Raw genomic sequence first — 19,988 nt, 5'->3', positions numbered from 1 at the left:
ACAAAAAACCCTCAAATATACAAACAATTTTTTTAGAACTATCAAAAAATATATATTTTTAAAATGAAGGTATGATTCTTGATTGGGCTGTGAGAGGTCAGATCCCGGACGAGCCCCCAGTGTATGTTACACCCCGTGTAGAGGCTAATAAGATGTGATGTAAAGGTTAGAAAAATAAAATTAAATACCCCAAAGTCTCAAAAACTCTAAAAAAAAATCTAGGATTTATTTACTGAAAAATCAGAACTACTTACACAAAAACAACCAAAATACAAGAACCAAAGCCTGTAAGGATAACGAACAAAGTAAAGCTCTGTTGCTGCCAGCTGGGGAGGGAGGGTGTCGTTTTAAATGCTGAGCTCGGCTCCTCGTCCAGTCAGGTTCTCTGGACAATTTGGGCACCAATCTGTAAATAATGATAGTAGAAAAAAAAGACAGAAAATCTCCCACTTCTGCAGAAACATGAAAGAAAACAGACAGAAAAACACCCCCAAAGTGTAGGAGGCGTAACAACTTTTAACTTGAGGTAAATCTATCTAACAGATATTTTACCTTTTTTTTCATTATTTTAATTTTTATGGAACTCCTTGTTTCTATATTTTTCTCTTTATGACAAGATGTCTTGTTAATTTAAAATGACTTGGACAGATAATTATTAGTGATTTTCTTCTTGAGATTATCCATATTTCCTCGTTTTGCATTTATTCAAATAAATTTGCTTCAGAAACTAAATTAAATAGTGAACTTTTGAATTAAATAAAATCTGTCTTTTGGGAGTGACATCCAGCCCTACTTTTTTGTTTATTCCCTGTTCTCCAAGGCTTAGTTGACATTAACGGCTAACCTAAAGTTCCCATTGCAACATATATTATTCATGAGTGGCTTTCTTCACTGAAACATCAGCATGTATATGTCTCCGTCCTGACAGGACAAATGCCCTCCTGCCTCAGCTGTCACCAGCTCTGTCGCTTTTTACTCCAGTTTCAAACTTTAAGCATCAAACTGAAAATAGAAAATGCCAGCTCCTTGTCACATTAGTTTCTGATTCATGTGTTCGTCACGCTTTCTTAAAAATTGGAATAGCTTTTTCTGAAGGTGTTTCACAAGGTTTTGATTTGTCGTCGCCTCACCCTCTGTTGATGGTTTGTGGATTTGTTTTGCTCTGCTTTAAATCTCTGAAAATGTCTTCCAGTTGAGCAAAAACTGAGCTTGCAAGATCTTTAAGCTGCCTTTTTGACTCTTGGATTATTCCCTCTGCTGGGTTCAGAGCATTTTTCTGACCCCTTAAAACCCGATGAATGAGCTGCTGTGTCATCATCGAGCTTAAAGGCTGCTAAGCTTTGATCAGTTGACATGTTGGATGTAACTGCTACACTATTTTATAAAGAATCAGTTCAAGGAAAACTAAGTTTAAAAAGAGGGATTAATCCTGAAAGAGAGTCAAGTTTCTGTTTTTCCTTTGCTTAAGAGTTATGGTCGCCTAAATATTTGCTTTTCATTATAATCAGGCACCATCAAAAGCATGATTTTGTGTATTTTTCTGAATCAGTGAAGCTTAAAAAGGTTTTAGTCACAGATTCTGCAAGTTGTCCCACTAAAAAGATGATGGTCTGTAATGTACATCATAGATGCACTTAAACTCTGAGAGACTGAATGTAAAAAAAATGAAATAATCTAGCAAATCACATTGTAGGTTTTTTACAGTTTTTTTTTTTTAATAATAGTCCAAAAAAATGTGTCATCAATCAAAAGTTGATCTCAATAGTAATGTAACCCTGGTAGTCAATGACAGAGAGGAAATGTTTCCTGTAGTACTGTAGCTGCAGCTTTCTTTGAGTCACTGACTGATTACTATTTGTAGCCCACAATTTCCATTTTTTTCAATAATTTCTCCAACGGTTGATCTCTTCCCTCCAAGCTACTTGCAAATTCTAGACTGGTTCATCCCAGTCGTGGTGTCCTTTGATAGCTCTTTGGTCTCGGTTAGAGGAAAGATTACAGTCTGTCTGCTAAAGGGTGTGTAAGTATCATTGATACAGCAGAGGAATTCTTATAGTCCAAAAAAATGTGTCATCAATCAAAAGTTGATCTCAGTAGTAATGTAACCCTAGTAGTCAATGACAGAGGGGGAAGGTTTCCTTTAATGCTGTAGCTCCAGCTTTCTTTGAGTCACTGACTGATTACTATTTGTAGCCCACAATTTCCATTTTTTTTTCAATAATTTCTCCAAGCTACTTGCTTATTGCAGACTGGTTCATCCCAGTCGTGGTGTCCTTTGATAGCTCTTTGGTCTCGGTTATAGAGGAAAGATTACAGTCTAACGGTTAAAGGGTGTGTAAGTATCATTGATGCAGCATAGGAACTCTTAAAGAAGCACTAACAGGTCTGTAAGGAACAAAATTCTTGCTGGTTTGTAGGAGCCAGGTGCTTATTGTCTGCACTATTATACAAAATACATTCTTTAAAAATCAAATAACAGAATTTTCAAGATTCTTTTTTACATTCTGTCTCTCTCAGTTGAAGTGTACCTATATGAGACGACTAACAAAATCAATGACTGACAAATTTTTTGAATCCCCACTCTATCTCAGTGTCTTCAACGTGTGTGTGACCTCTGACCCTCCTGGTTTTTCCTCTGTGTCAGGGCAAGGATCAGTCACAGTGGCTCGGTCAAACTGAGCATCTACATGACTGTCTACACAATCACCTATGTCATCCTCTTCATCTACGAAGCCGAGGTAAAATATCAAAAATTTACACACCTCACAGAAGTGTTGGTCACACCGTCACACCAAATATATTTGTGTTGTATAACGTTCATATAACGAATAAGTGTTTGAAAATCCTCGCATGTATCCAGCACCAATCGTGTTCTTGTGGCAATTTTCTGCTGATGGAGGACAAATATAAAGAGGATTAAGCTCAAAATGGCATTTCTGAGTATTTCTCCATTCAAATCATGGATCAGGATCAGGTGAAAGAATGGAATAGGATCTTAGTTGTGACATGCCACAAGCTCGCTGCTCCACACCAAAGGTGACTGATTGGCCAATTTCTAATGAACTCTTTTCCGCTCTGCAGAAACTATGTCCTGTGAAACAACATATTTTTGACGATTATAACCAAAAACATAATGATTTTGAAAACTACAGATGGATCACATCGTTTAAACATAATTTCATTTTCCTGATTTTTTTTTAAAGACAGGATAGTCTCCTTTCGCATTTAAATGCCGAATCTATCAAACTTTGAACAAGGTACTAGAAAAATCCGAAATCCTAAAATCTTTCATTAAAACAACAGAAATAGACATTTTTAACATGGTCTGTGAATATTTTGAATTAAAAAGTTCAGTGAGGCCGATTTTAAAAGAAGTGTATGAAGAGGTTCTGGGTTATTCAGAATCTCTCTTTAAAGATTTTGCTCTTGATAATTCTCACCTGAACTGGTAATCCACAACACATAACTCCCATCCTCAACCCGACGTCACATCCAGTCTGAGTGGAAGAGATTCAATATCTCAAGGCCAAGGAACAGCTTGACAGTGTCGCTGGGTAATCGTTAGTCCTCCCGCGGCACTCATTGCTTTGATTGCTTTTGCAGCGAAAGAAGACTCTTGCAAAGTCTGAATAATCAATCACTCATCCTGTTCAGGTGGACGGATTAAAAGGTTGTGACACAAACAAGTGTTTCTCACTAAATACCTTTAAATGAGCAATTTGCCAGAGTGTTAGTGTGGTGTTTAGTGCCCATCAGTGATGTATGTGGACAGGCTCATTTTGTTGTCTGAGCTTGTTGAGATGCTGGTTTCAGCTTTTTGTGCTGCTCCCACATAATATATATATATATATATATATATATATATATATAGATATAGATATATTAATGTTCTAAAGTGAAAAACTACGGAAGCAGCACTACTTTTTTTTTTAATCGTTTTCTCGTTATAACAAGACAATTAAGAATATACTGTCGCGTCCCTCTCTCCCTTTCTCACACTGGGACCCTGAGACTTTACCTGTTTTAAGTCTCTTTATTTTGAGGTTAACTACAAAAACTGCAGAACAAAACACTCCACAAAATTTACTTTTTTTGTCTTTTTTATTGGTGCATATACTCCTAAATCGCCTACGTTCCTTCTCATTTAGCAGCCCCCTCTCTTTACTTGACAGAACCCAGACCCAACGAGCGTCTCCGCATGGTGCGTTCACTGAGCTCCGGACATTAGCAAACCCAAGAAGCAACTCAGTCCACTAAAATACTTTCTTTCATTTTTATAAAATCAGCAGCAAAACAAAACAGCTTTTCAGAGAGACAAATTAGATTCTGTTAAATTAATAAATTATAAATTGATCAGTTATTTTGCTGTCCACCATTTTCTCTGAAAAACTGCTTCGTTTTGCTGCGGATTGCATTACAGCGGACTGAGTTGAGCTGTTCGGGTCCGGTTATGTCCGGAGCTCAGTGAACGCTCCAGGCAGTGATGTTCGTCACCACTGGGTTCTGTTATTTAGCTCTATTCTGTCATCGGGGAGTATTTAGTAAAATGAAGGAGGGGGGTGGTGCATGTGATGGAATTAAGACACCAAAAACTAGACCAAAAAAACAACTTTTGGGGAGTGTTTTCTTCTGCTGTTTTTGTTGTCAACCACAAAATAAAGAGACTTAAAACTGGAGAGAGGAATGCTACAGTAAATTCTTCATTATCTCGTTATCGTGAGAAAACAAAATTTGTTTTCTCATGACAACAAGAAAGTAGATCTCATTATAACGAGAAAACGATTTAAAAAAGTAAGGCCGGTCGTAAAAATATATAATTTCTATAAACATTATTCAAATGTTACTAATCCTTCAGTAAGAGCTTACCTCAGGAAGAAGCGGCTGTGTGCAGAATGACTGAAAAATCTTTTTAAAGTCCGTCTATTCATTTTTTTGATCTATTGTAAAAGTGTTTTGAGTGTTTTTTATCATTGTAATTATATTGCTTTTGCAAACATTTAAAAAATCTTTGTCGTTTTCTAATTCCTGCAAAGCGGCAAGAGTTTATTAGACTGTTGATGCGGAGTAAGCCCTGCCCCGCTTCCCGATATCTTTGTCTTTACAGGCTCTTTTGCTGTTTTACAGCCTCTCACAACCCAAACTAACAACAAAAATTCAACAAAAATGGCGACCAACTGCTCCTGATTCACAAATATTTGAATAAAAAAAAGAAAATACTCAGGAATTAAATTTTAAGCCAAATCTTCTTTATTTATGTCCCTTATCATGAGAAAAATTCCACAATAATTTGATAAAAGCACCAAAAACATGATTTTCATTAGAGTGAGTTTTAATGAGACTTTGAATCTTCAATCAAATGCTGCATTAAGGAGGAGAGATTTCTCCACCCTGTTTGACTGAAGCTGGACGGATAGCTTTTGTTTAATCTTGCTGACAAATTCTCAGACAAAACTGAAGCAAGTCATTATCTCCACTGAGGCTTATCTTCCTTTATCCAAATTAATAATACGAATTAAAAACGATCTATCGTCTCACATTAAGCCCTCTGCAGTTCACATGTAAACAATCCTGAGCTCCTCTCCTTCAGGTTTGACTTGAAAGCAGCTTCTGAAATGCTCTCGGTATAATTGGATGCAAGATTTTCAACCTGACGACTCTCAGCGCCGTATCAGCACTTGTGTCGCTGCTCTTTTTGGCTTTATTTCATAATCTCATAAATATTCAAGTGGCCCACAGATCAGTGTGGGCTGTAATGGCTGTCAGTTAAGAGTCAGGTTATTTATTACATTTAAACTTAGCCCCTCAGGAAAATTTGTGGAGTTGATTTTTTTTTTTTAACTCTTTTTTAGAATGGACTCGTCAAACTGTGTTTTTCAATTTTACATCCATTAAGTTGGGCCCCAGAAAGAAAACTTTAGAATTTTGAAAACTTTGGGAAATTGTTTAAAACTTCTTGAGTGAGTAGAGGAAAATGTCATTACTTTTGGTGTTGAGTGTAAGAAAGAATGTCCTTCTGTTGAGAAATACATACATTACATTTTTCCGTGAAGGTTGTTTCATAGTCGAATGTAAAACTGTTGCTTTAAAGGACACTGGATTACAGCCTTTGAATAAAGAATAATAATGACCCAAGAGGAGACGGGTGCTGAGGGGGAATCTGCTATTTTTAACATTCAAATATCTTTCACACTGGAATATTTGATTCTGAAGGACTAGGATTTATCTGCCAACTGCCCTCCTCCACAAGCTCAGCTGTTAAAGAGCTCAAAACTCCAGGGAGCTCCTTCTAAAAATACGCTGAACTAGGTTACAAAGGCATCTGAAATTTGGATTTAAGGATTTTTCCTGTTCTGGACCTGCAGTCGGGGGTTTTGTTGCCTCGGTGCATTCCCGAAACTCCACACTGAACCGTAAGAACTATGCATTATGCAGCAACAGTAACCTTGTACACCTCATGCTATCCATTCACTTGACTGTGAAACGCAATCCTGCGCGTGTGGACGCCGAGCACGCACCGCAAAAGCTGTGAAAGCATGTGATCTAGTTGTGGGGAAGTGTCAAAGTCACACGAGACACAGTTGAAGTCGTACATTATTGTATCAGTGGGTCATCCGTCTTCGTATTTAGGACACAGCAAGATGGCGAGCCTCCTAAAAATGTCCGTGTTTGTGTGTCTGTGCCAGTTCTTTGACCCAGGTGAGGTGCTTTATGCCTATGACAGCCCAGCGGGCTACGGTCTGATGGCCCTGCAGCTGGTCGCATACGTGTGGTTCTGCTATGCTGTGCTGGTCTCCCTGAAACATTACCCTGAGAAGCAGCCCTTCTACGTACCGTTCTTCACCACATACACTCTATGGTGAGATATTTACCCCAGCTCTGGCCTTGCAGGAAAAATACTCTTCATCCTGAATAATTGATGCACATATTTACAACTTGTATTGTGTATACAGTTCACCCACTGATGAACATTTTGTGCACATCCAGTTATAGTCATTTAAAGGTTTTATGGTTGTGTCAAAGTAAAAAGATCAGGCACTATCAATTTTAACAGCCAACTTTAAATTATCAGCACGTTGTTCTTGATTTGATCAAATGAGGAGATGATTTAAAGAAAGCAAGTTTATTTATTACTCTTTTATCTGTTTTACATAAAAAAGCAGCAGCTAAGTGATCTGATCAAATTTACTTATTTTAAACCTATCAATTGCTAGAGCAAAGAAACGTGCTATAGAGAAGTGTGGTCTCACAATAAACAGAAAAAAGCTTGTGTTGGACAGATTTTACTGTGCAAACGGGGGTTAGTATATTTGTATAAACCCCTTTTGTATTTAAGGCTAAGCTTTATTTATATTAATTTGGTTTGTTTACTTTTTCTTTACTTTGGACCGGATGGAAAAGAAGAAAAAAGAGGAATGGTGTCACAATATCTTACAGAATAGGTGATAATCTTACAGAGCAATGGTCCCGGGTCGCAGATCGGTACTGCCCCACGAAAAAAAAAAAATTCTGACCATATTTTTTCCTATTAGAATTATAACCTGATTCTGAAGTTAGTTTTATTGTAGACAACGACTGGATTTCTCCCCACCACATCCGACTCAAACAAAAAACAGCCACTACTTTCTTAAAGCGGCCACACCGACTGCTAAATTGAAACCCCTAAGCTAGCAAATTTTACAAAAACCAAAGTTTCTTCTTGCAGAAAAGAGCTAGTGAGGAATTAAAAGCATCTTCGGCCAATAAAGCTTCTTTTAACGGACAAAAACCAGGAGTCTTTACTCAAATATGCATATGCAGGATATTTAGCAACCAGCTGTCTAACGTTAGAAGAATTCTGCTTATAAAGTTGTTCAAACTGAGTTTGTGTTTGATTATTTTTAGAAAACATCAGTTTTAATGACAGTTTTTAATTTTTTTGTTTATCCATTCCATCTGTAAAGTTTGATGAGGCTGATGTTGATATCCAATTTGTTGCTTCCACTTTGACAGTTATTGGTTAAAGGAAAATCCACATTTCATTTTAATGGTGTTCCAACACAAAATCTATTATACAATCAACGCTCAGAAAAAATGTAGTCTGGCCTCGTACAGGCCTATGACATATTGTCTGAAATTAAACCTCTCTGGGCAGGTGTTGTAGATTTGCATCAGCTAGCATAATGCTAGTCATTTCTACTTTTGTTAGCTTCGTTACATTGTTTTAAAAGTTCTGTAGAGATAAAGCTGACGCTCATATCATATTCAAGCATTTAGTGGTCACTTATCACACAGGACCAATGTCGCAAATCTGCAACATCTCAGAACTCATTGCATGTTAAGATCTCTCAAAAAAAAAGTCAGAATTGTTTATTAGTACCCCATATGACATTTTTCTGTTACTAAAGCAGATGGAGTTAAACCAGTCTGTGGCCTGAAAAAGGTTGGGGACCACTGCTCTAGAGTATGTGTTATTCTAGAAAGGGTTTGAGGAACATTCAATGTCAAGTTTTCTGGAAATGTCAGTGAGTTCCCTACAGGATCAGAGTGGCTGAAAAAGATCATGGTTACACTCCAATAATGAAAAAAAATAATGAAGTAAAGCAAAATCTTATAAAAGAGTGGATACAGTTTAGCTCGGAAATTTACAAACCCTGAACGAAATGATGAATTTTAGGGTATTTTTCGGAGAATATGAATGACAACACAAATGGCTACCTTGAATTGCCTCCTTTTGCATTAATTACAGCTTGAAGTGACCGTGGTTTAGTTTCTACAGAACCTGTCACTTTCCACTTTTTGATCAAAGTGTGAACCCTGCACTCTCAGTTCCTTGGACATCTTTTTACATCCCTTTCCTGCTTTATACTGTTCAGTTACCTTTTCCCATAGATTTTTTTGACAGCCCTTTAGCTTTCCTCGTGATTCAGTATCCAGTAATGTCAGTGCAGCACTAGATGATGGATGCAAGGGTCTATTTGAAGCCAAAATATCAAAGACCTTTTGTGCACACCCATTGATATAGGTGAGGATGGTTACCTTTTTACCTTTTTACTTTTTTACCCATTTAAACTCTTTTGTATCAGCATGTTTTCAAAACAAACTCACCAGATTATTTGAGAAGTTTTTATTGTCATAAAGATTTAAAACGGGTAAACTCATTTTTTTTCCAATAAATAGCTTCACCCAAACACTGACTATGAGTAGGAAAAAAAATGTTTTTGTGTTATTCATATTCTATGAAAAATGACTAAGAAATATTAATCTCTCCCAGGGTATGATACTGTACAATCAGCCCATTTAACAGGGAGGACCTTGATATGGTCTAGACATTATATATTTATCACATATAAAAACGGCTTTTTACATTACATTTTTCAAAAATCCTTCCTCGGTAAGTCCAGGTATAAACGATATTTACTTTGCTTAGTGTCTCAGACTGTGATTCAGACTGTATAACAGCAGAGCTCAAAAGAAAGACAGATTACAAAGACTAATATTGTCTGAGTATTTCTGCCTCATTGGAAGCACTATCTCTGTGGTGATTATCTGCTCCTCTCCATCCATCTTTATCGCTCCGAGAGCTTTACATCATTGTCTCGGCTCTCTGGCTCTCACTATCATTCCATATGCTCATCAGTTCTCTTTATGTCCTCTCTCCTCATTATGATCCTAAATCTGCTCCCGTCTCTGCCGCAGGTTTTTCGCCGTGCCCGTGATGGCTCTGATCGCCAACTTCGGCATTCCTCGCTGGGCTCGGGAGAAGATTGTGAACGGCATCCAGCTCGGCATCCACCTCTACGCTCACATCGTCTTCCTTGTTCGTACTTCACACAAGCACTCATGCAAACTCATGCAGACACTCCTACGTAGTTATTCAACTTCACATTATTCACTGCCAGTCATACATTATTCACCATGCTTGATTCTTCACTGCCTCATTTTAAATGCGTTCTCCACACATCATTATCTGCCACTTTTTAACCTTCAACACATTGTTCTTCACAAATGGCTTGTTCTGCTCACGCCGATTCTTCCTGCATTCAAATCCTGCAGTTCCTCGACTATGCATTAGCTGCCACCTACACTGTGAAAGCATCTATGCACTAACATTCCGTATTATTTTATCTCATTCTGTCTTAGGTCATTACAAGGCCCTCGGCTGCCAACAAAAACTTCCCGTATCATGTTCGGACATCGCAGATCGGGATCCTTTTGTCCAGTCCTAAAGGAGGTGAGGGAGCGGAGAGTTTCCCCCATCATGCCTATGGAAACAGCTCCTTTCTGGGAGATTCTCAACCCAACTTCACTGAGCTGTTCTCCATCCAATCGGTAAGTCAAATTTAAATCCTGGACTCGTGTAGATCTCAGACTCCAGGCCTCGAGCCCTGGAATTCTGTTGTTTTTGGTTTTAAGAAATACTGCTTCATCTGCAGCTCATTACCTGGATCAGGTGTGTTTAGCCAGTAAGAGGCTTCAATGACAGGTTATTTGGGAAACATGTGGACGTAGAGGAAGGAAGTTTGAGACGTGGTTTAGATGAACTGTCAATCAGAGGACACTCACAAATAAACTTCTGTAAATCAGGGATTGTTTATTTATTTGATTGTTTGTTTATTCCACAACACTAATTTAAATAGAAAACAAAACAACAGATTTTTATGGACATGAAAGGTGAAGAGAGAGAAGAAAATGGATTATCTCTGCTCATTTCACTCATTTAATAAAGACATCTGAATACTTTTTTTTCAAAACATTAAACAAAAGAAAATATTTTTAACAGATGGCAAACAAAAACAAATGGGGTTTCCTTTGTTTAAACCATAGACAGTATATATCGAGAACTGGACACATCATCCCCTCACCTGTCCCAGAAAGCCAAAATCCTGTAGACTTCTATTGAGAAATAAACAGCTTTTATCCAGTCATTCTGTTTGTAAAAATAACCATTCTTGCTCTTCTTGCTAACCCTATTTTTTTCATGATATATTTTCCTTATTGCAAGCTATTCAAGTTATAAACTGGCCAATCAGATGTCTCTATAAAAGTATGAAAGTAGAAAGCCCGCGAGCCCCCTCCTCAAACGTCCAAAGCGTTTGATTGACAGATTTTCCTGAGCCGATTTCCCTTGAAGGGGTGTGGCTTTCCAACAAACTCACTCCTGATTGGCTGGAGTGGTTTCCATAGAAATAATGATTCCGACTGACTCGGACCAATCACTGCTTACTGATGTTATCTGGTCCCAAAATGGCGAAATCCGTACCGCGGAAAAATGTCGACTGAATTTAGTTTGTTTCGCCTGAACGAGAGGTTAAACATGTTCTACGGCTGACGTCACAGCCTTGTTTTGTCCACCTCTGTTCATGTCGATGGTATCCATCCATCTTTCGTCTATAGAATAGAGACAAAAGATGGATGGATGTAGTTTCAGTGTTGGGAACTGTTGTTGAACCTAATTCCCAACACTGAAACACATCCGTGGTGCAGCGGTAAGGGGGTTGACCCTCAATCAAAAGACTGCAAGTTCAATTCCCACCTTGCCCACCCGTGTGTCCTTGGGCAAGAGACTGAACCCCACATTGCCTCTGGTGGTTATGGGTTGTATTCAGCAGCAGATTGAATGTGTGTGTAAATGTGACTGTGACTGTAAAGCGCTTTGGCCTTCGAGGAAGGTAGTAAAGTATTATATAAGTACATGCTATTTACCATTTCTTTAACTTGAGTCGTAAATGGAGGAAAAATGAATTTTACTAAATCTGTGAATTTGAATATATTTAATTTAAAATATAATGGAGTGGTGTGTCCCACAGTTACTTATAATTAAATCAGAAAGAAGGATTAAAAATTGAGTTGGAGTGAATTACACAACAGCTTTGGTATGATTGTGTGTTTGCATTAAATGGTACAGTTTTCTGTTTGTAATTGGATTTGTCAACTACCTTCTAGTATTATCATTTTTATATTTTGTATATTTCCATATTTGAAGCCTTCTTTATAATATCTATGTACACAGAAATGCCTCAAATTATCAGCTGAAGTGGGTCAGTACAGTTTGTAAGTGAACAACAGATTTTTTTAAAGAAATTTGATTCTCCTTCAAGGATTGAATGAATTCAATCAGTGTAAATTAATTAAAACTCTGATATAAGTGTTTGAGCTACATGAATGTATGTGTTGACAAGACCTAATGAAGGTGTTGCTGTGATGAACTGTCTTGGTAGCTTTCGGATTCCTTCAGTGCCGTCTCTCCTACTGCATAAAAATGAGTGACAGAGAAAAAGCTCTGAATCTTTAATGTTATGCAAAAACAGAGTGGTGTGAACACCAGGATGCTGCGTGCAAACTTGCAAAACACTATTCTTCTAAACTTGAATGTAGTGTGAACTAGAAATGGAAAATAGAGGATATGAAATATTCACACACAGGATTAGGAAAGCATTAACATTTTTTATGTATATTTTTGAATGTTGGCATTTGAATATTTTTGATTATGGAAGCAGTAAACTAAAATTTTGAGCCGTACAGGATGAGCTTTTAAACCAGAATATTTCGTTTTTTCTGTCTCCCATATTTTCATAATCTTCTCCAACAGTTGCAGACAGAAATTTATGTTTAAATGTAGGTTTGCATGGTTGCTTGACGGTTTAACTCTAATCTTAGTCGAGTGGATTATTTCTCCCCCTGAAAAGTGTTTCTTCAGAGATTAAAATTAAAGAGTCAGTATTTTTCTTTTTGGAGCATCAAACAAACCAAGTCAATAACATTTTATTATTTTGTGTAAAAAAATTTAAAAAAAAAGTAATTTAAAAGCAAACATACGACTAGGATGTTATAGTTATAGATGCCAACTTTTCATATTTCTTTAAATCTGCTAGAAAGTCTTACTAGCTAGAAACTACTAAATACAGTACAGTGATCAAATCAAGTTTGAAATGAATCTCCATGTTGAGCGGTAGATTAATACGGAATCGGCGTGACTCCTGCGCTGCTGCCAAACATGCATATCAAAAATTGATCTGCTCATTATGGAGACATAGTTCTCAGCAACAATCTACTTAGTCATGGCACATGGCTTCACTACTTCACATAATTAAAATAAAATAACTTTTTAATTACTTCATGGTGCCAAACAGAAACCACTCTGGGGTTTTTATGTGTTTGCAAGTGAAAAATGGTCTCGGAAATTTGATTAATTTTCTAATCGTCCAATTTGAAAAATAATGCTACACTTTACTCGTATAAGAAATATTGTTTTGCTTTATATTTTTTTCTAAAAATGAATCGATGGCTTAGAAAAAGAGAAAAAATTCTTGAAATTAGTTTCATATGGAAGAAATGCCCCAATTTTAGTCATAAACTTGAGAATTTTTCCAATAAAATCTGCAATTATACTGTTATGATGGCTCATTAGTAAGTGCTGTATTGTGGGATTGTGTTTACTCTTTTTGACAAATCTTAATGTGATGCTGTGAGTGAAGAACAGAGATTAATTTCTTGCTAAGACTTCTAAAAACCCGGTGCAGAACAGACATGCCCCCTGCCACATTACAGTAAATGCTCATTTACAACCCTCAGCTTCCCTGTTTCAACTCCTATTTCAAAGTGTTTGCATGTCACTGTCTTCGGCTCAGCCTCCCCCCGTACTTCCTGCGTTTTCTGTTTGTTGGTGATGAGTCACACATGCTTGCTGTCTGCCGACTGACAGTGTGTCCCTGCAGATGAGCATGTTTTTCCAAACAGTGATATTATGGGCAATTATGTGTCTCTTAAGCATTCACAGCCACCAGCTGTCTGCATGGAGGATGAGGAACGTGGAAACTGTTCCTGAAGAGGGAATAAATAAAGCTAAAGAAAGGAAAGCCAACTAAAAACAAACATTGTTGAGCTGAATTTTTAAGAATATTTTTATTATAATAACAAAATGTCTACAGTGTTTTTTCTATTCCTCTAGTTGGGTGACAGATATCTCCATGACCTCATTATTATTATTTTTACTTATGGATACAACAAATCACTTAATATCCCACTTTGATCATATTTGATCCATTGTGTTCCTGATGGTCTTTTATTTGGGATTCTTGCATTTTTAGCCAAAATAAAGAAAAAAGTGTGTCATTTTCTTGGACATAGTTTCTGCAGAGCGGCAGTAGTTCATTAGAAAATTGAGTTGTGCCTGCCCCTGCTTCCCAACATCTTTCTGTTTCCCGCTAGCTTACACCTCCTGAAACCCCCAACCCAACAAAAAAAACAAAAATGGCGAGCAATATCAGAGCTATCCAGCCGTACAGTTTTGAGCTAATTGTTGCTTTTGGTGAAGAAAAATCGGTTGGTTTCTTGAGAAAGTTTGGAAAGATCTGTGGTGTTCCACTGGGTTCTAGTCATTGACTGTATATAAAATAATATATATTATTATATTATTATATTATAATATTATTTTTACAGTCTATGGTTCTAGTTTGGGCCCCATTCTTTTCAATCTTTTCTTGCTTAAACTGGCTTTAGTCAATAGCAAAGATTTTCAAGGGCGGTTCATAGCTTTGATTTTTCATGTCTCCAGATGATTCATTGACTGACGTGAAGATTTCTACTTCATATCTGATTTATAAATCATTTCATGCTTTATCATTATTTTGTTTATATTTTTTTAAATGCATATGCTGTTTTTCTTTTTCTTGTGGCCTTTTTCCTTTGTTGAGCCAAAGTGAGTTGAAAGGCTGGAGTAAGCATTAGTTAAATTAGTAAAAAGGTGGGATTAAATAACTTCTTCCCAACCCTTTTTGAACACTATATCATGTTTGTACTTGTTCTTTTTTTTTGTTCAAAATAAACTGAAAATGATGTTGTGTGTATGTGTGGGGTAAGGGCGGTTGTGGGCATTCTATTGTCTGTGTGTGAATTTCTTCATTTTTGCCTTTGATTTTAAATTAAAAAAAAGGTTTTACTATGTAAAGCACTCAACTAATGTTTGATTTGAAGACCATAATTGAGACAAAGGGAAAAAGTGGCGTCAAACAGATATTTGGATCATCCGAGTCTGAGAGATGAGAGGAAACATGAAAATCTTTTTCTATTTTTTCTATTATAGAGAAACATCGTTTGATCTACTTTTAACCTCACATCAAAATCTGTTTAAGAGTACTTTTAAAAGTAAAACAGTTGAAAACTTTACTTTTAATGTAAAGAAAGGCACCAATCTACATTTTTGTCACCTTCAGAAATAATTTCTTCCGTCCTTGTCTCTTTGCTCTTTAAAAACCAGAAAAAATCCTGAATAAATTACAACTTCTGCAAAATTCAGTGGTCTACGTTTTAACCAGAGAGAGAAGCCATCATTGCACTAATGGTGAGATCTCTTCACTGGCTTCCCATCCGCCTTTGGATTTATTTGAAGGTTCTTTTTATGAGTTTGTAAAGCTCTTGATGGTTGTGATCGTTTTTCATCTGATTTCTTGTATTCCCCTCAAATACTGGCCTCCTAAAATCCACAGACTGTCGACTAAAACTGACTTTATTTCAAGGCTTCCAATGGGCTTAAAAGAAAATGATTTAAGCTATGATATTTTTGCAATAGACTGAAAAATTGATGTCAAGTTTTTACTTTTATTTTTTAGTTTGAGTGTGAAGTTACTGAAACGTCTTAAAAACATTTGTAATTGAACCCTATTTAAACCACCACAACGTTGGCGACTAAAACCCTCAGAGTGATGCTGTGGTAGGATTATAACACTTCCTCATCTCAATTACAGTGGTGGCATGCGGCTTTAACATCAAACCACTGGTCCCATTTTTAAAAGCTGTATCTAAATCTGGAAATATACACCACCAAACCTCTGAGAATGTGAAAATTGGTGATGCAGGTGTGGCGAATCACAAACAGATTGTGGAAAATTAAGATAAGTCTCCCACATTCTTTCAGATTTCAGATCAGTTTTGTAATTACCATCCAAGCGAGCAGTTAATATTTGTGCTCAAGCTGGAAAGAGATAATTATTCTAATGAGCACCTTTCAATAGTAAAGGATAAAAGCCAACATGGATCTAAAATTAAATCCAGCTCAATATTTCAGCAGCACTCTGATGATCCCGCCTCTCAGCCTCCGAGTGCAGAGAAGACGCTGGCTGCAGACGCTTGTGATCAGAGCTGGAAGAAGGATAAAATGTGTTTCTAGACATCAACCTCAACATTTGTTTTCCTTGTCTTAAAACTAATGTGATTTGCTGTTAAAATCTAATCACTCTTCTTAAAATAAGGTAAAACTCAACATGTTGGCATATCAAATTATAGGCTGCTGTAAGAAAATGCAAAGTGACATTTAATGTCATTGAGCTTGACATCATATGAGTTTAATAATTCTGAAGAATTAATTTAACAAATACACCCTATAATTTATTTTTTTGTATTTTTTTTATAAAAGCAGATAAGACCATAAGTTTCCTTTCATGTTTTTTTTTATTTGCTATACATGTTTTATTTAATGAAAAGAAAAAGTACATTGTCTTAATTCATTTTGATCTAAAAGGTCTGCAACCTTTAATGCTTTCAGATAAAATTTTAATTCATCATTTAAAAAAAATGTGCTTTATTTTTGTTTACGTGACTATTACACCATTCATTTCTTAAATAAAGCTGCAATATAAAAATTTAATTATTGTAATTCTATATTTTTTCTATAGAAAGCCACTTTAAATTCTACTTTTGACACTAGTTTATTCCAGTTCTTTTCAAAATAAAATACACCCCGTCTCAAATGCGATCCTCCTTCTGCGACAGATCTACTTGCAATTCCGTCTTTTTAAGAAGTTTGTCTCTAAACAGCAGCTGTTGTGTAGATGAAGATAAGAATGTTTGTTTTAATCTTATTTTAATTATAAACCCCTATGACTATTGATTGAATCTTCAACTCTCATTTTGATTAGTCATCTGAAATCTGCATCTTGCAAGAGAGGTAAAACACTCAACCTCTAATTTAGTGTAATCCTAGCAGTGGTTTAAAAAAATATATTAGTTTTACTAATGTAAGATCACCTCAGCTGAAAAACTGAACATAAATGCCAACAAACCCATTATTTATTGAAATTTTTAGCATTTTTCTTCAAAGCTAAAGAGCCACGATGGAAGAGTAATAGAGCTGCATTGTTGGGTTTAAGAATAAACAAACATTCACATTTATTTTATTTTTAAATAATATAAACACATTCTGCATTTTAAGCACATAACACAGGAAGATAAAAAGGTACAATGTTTAATTTAACCCTTTTTTTGCCCGACTACAATTGCTTGTTACTGTTTAAATGTATTTTTCTTTTTATTCCAAAATACAAAGCTCATTTTTTGTTAACCGTTTTATTTTTCCAAAACATGTTTTGAGACAGATTTTGATTTTATGTTTTTTTTGTTGAAGTTTTTCCTGATCAAGTGTTGCACACTGATGATGAAAAGGTGGACTTACTTTAAACAGTTTAACAAACCTCAGCAAGTCTGTCCTAGAAAAACGACGTTTTTTTTTGTGCTAAGAATTTAAGTGGTTAAAAGTTACAGGTTTTCTCATAGACAGGTGGTTCTTGCAAAATATTATTTAATATTCTTTAATCCTCTGCATTTTTTTTAAGTAAACTGCTGTTTATTTCCTGTTCTCTCCCCCAGGATCCAGTGAAGACGGTAGAGGAGACGGTTGCTCGTAAAGGGCCAGACGTGCCCAGGAACAGTGAACAGAAGATCATCACCACCACTGCTGACTTGACCTCCATATTGCCCCCACCTCCGCCTCCTATACCCCCACGCCCAGCCTCCCGCTCACCCCCTCTGCCCCCGCGGCTCCCCTCCTTCACAGAGTATTTCAGCATGCAGAGCGGCGGCGGCGGCGGCGGTTTTGGAACAAAGGCGTAAAAAAGAAAAAAAATTGAAAGCAAAAACGGTGATATAAAAGACAGACGGCAAAGCAAAAGCACAGTCACTTAGTGTATTTAATAAGGGGTTACTTTGAAAGACAAAAACATGAACCAAAAAAAGAGAAATTAGCAGAAAAAGCTCCTTTTCACCTGTGACGGTGACAGAGAAGTGAAGAGGAAATGACAGAGACCTGAGTGCTGAGCTTGTTAAAAAAAAAAAAAAAAAAAGCAATAAATATTTGATGTTGACCAGTAGAAGACACACGAGGAGAGAAATGACAAAGTGGATGTAGCCAGAGCAATAGAATAGCTGTGCACAATGTGGAGATGAACAAAATTCTTAAAATGCTTTCTTTCAAAAATTCATGAGGCATTGATGGCTCGCCTGGAAAAGCTTGTACATAGCTAGAATTGTGGAAAGCTAATGTTCAGTATAGATCGGATTCAAAAGACCACATTATTTGTACTTTTTTCCACATTATGATTGTGATAAAAGAGAAGTCTTATGATATTACAAACATATTCATCGAAGATTTTTTTTTTTTTTTAATCTGTCATTTTGATAAAACATAGATATTTTTCCTTTAAAGAAAGTCTACTGGGTTTATTTATATTTTCAATTCAGGAACCAAAAGTGTAATATTTCCATATAACCTCTAAAACATGCATGTGGTGTGTTCTCGTACTCCGATATTTGCTTCTCATAGAGATTTTGTATATATTTTTGACCACAGAAGTTTTACTTTTATGCCAAACCTGAAGATCACGCGCTGTTCTCTAAACAGGAGGAGTCCTAATTCAGTGTTATTTTCATGTTTCGGCTGTTCTTGTGTGATTTTACCAGACATAATGCAGCACTTAAAACTGCAACTTTGTATTATTTTTGTTTTATTTACCCCCTTCTCCTCTGCACCAAAATAAACTGGATTTTTTTTTTTTTATTATTTCTTTTTTTTTTTTAAAGATACAGGTGCCCCCATCCTTACCTCTGTGTTGTAACATAAATATTTCATTTGGTGGCTTGCTCAGTGTTTATACAGAGCAAAAAGCTGAACCAATATTAACTGTTTTGTATCCCCCTTGTATTGAGCTTAATGGTTAAAAAAAAAAGAAGAAAAAAAAGTAGATGAACTGTGAAAACAGCCACACAACTGTACATTTCGTCTGTCCTGCATGGAGCACTTTAATGTTCCTGATATTAGTCTTGTTGGTCCGTGGTAATGTCACCCTGTGAGGCTGCTTTGAAACTCGTGTTTTCACTGCTGTTCCGGATGCATACACTTGTAAATAGTGACAATTTCATACACTTTTTCGGACATTTTAAGGACAAATTGAAGCTTTGTTTGTTGGAAACGCTAATAAAATCGGGGGATTTTTCTGAGACGACCTGCTGAGCTGATGACCCACAGACCGAGCGGTGGAAGCGTTGCTGTCACGGATGTTCCCTGGTGTTAGGACTGTGTACGTTGTAGGAGTGTAGTACGAGGTGTAACGTATTCTGTGAAACTAAATGATACTTGAATCGAGTACTAACTGTTATTTCTGATCACGTGTCTTGTCTGCTGTTGCCATGACTCGACTGAACAGACAAGGAATGACTCGGCGGGCTAAGGGGGGGCGCTTCGCTGCTCCGGCCTGGTGCGTTTGACCTTTGGTTGTCAAAACGACACAAAGACTTGTATAAGAAAACTTGAAGAGAAGAGGTTTTGTGTGAATGACAGAAGAGCACAGATTTTGAGGTTAAGAGCACATCACTAAAGCACTGTTTAGATGCATTTTAATGGTGTCAAATATGCTGTACATATACACTTTTTGCCATAATAATAAAAGATATGCTTTTATTAAAGGCTTTTCTGGGCTGCATGTTATTTCCTGATAGTTGGAGGGGCTGCTACGGTCCAGTTCACTCCAATGAATATTTGTAAGTCACATCTATATCTCATTATAGTGTTTAGTATCTCATTACACGAGTGTTAAAGTAAAACACAACAGGGACTGACTCCTGCCTGGGGGTAATCTGAAGTGGGCAGCACTGATTGTTTTATAATTGCTGCCAATAACCTGATGTAACTCCTGCATCCAACCTACCTCCAACTTTAACTCAGCTGCTCAACGCGCTTCAGT

General features: G+C 36.6%; 1 protein-coding gene across 1 annotated transcript in view; it reads left to right on the top strand.

Annotated features, from left to right (window-relative positions):
- The window catches only part of tmem145 (transmembrane protein 145), a 71,209-nt gene extending 51,499 nt beyond the window's left edge, over positions 1–19,710 (top strand). The window contains exons 11-15 of the mRNA XM_024267625.2: positions 2,645–2,738; positions 6,684–6,856; positions 9,676–9,796; positions 10,120–10,308; positions 17,620–19,710. Of these exons, the coding sequence (XP_024123393.1) occupies positions 2,645–2,738; positions 6,684–6,856; positions 9,676–9,796; positions 10,120–10,308; positions 17,620–17,862 (820 nt within the window). The 3' untranslated portion in view covers positions 17,863–19,710. The remainder of the gene's footprint in view (positions 1–2,644; positions 2,739–6,683; positions 6,857–9,675; positions 9,797–10,119; positions 10,309–17,619) is intronic.
- Positions 19,711–19,988: the final 278 nt, after the last annotated feature.

Source organism: Oryzias melastigma, linkage group LG16, assembly GCF_002922805.2.
Source record: "Oryzias melastigma strain HK-1 linkage group LG16, ASM292280v2, whole genome shotgun sequence".
Classification (NCBI taxonomy): Eukaryota; Metazoa; Chordata; class Actinopteri; order Beloniformes; family Adrianichthyidae; genus Oryzias; species Oryzias melastigma.
The sequence above is the reverse complement of the archived record's forward strand: the minus strand, read 5'-3'. Positions and strand labels throughout refer to the sequence as shown.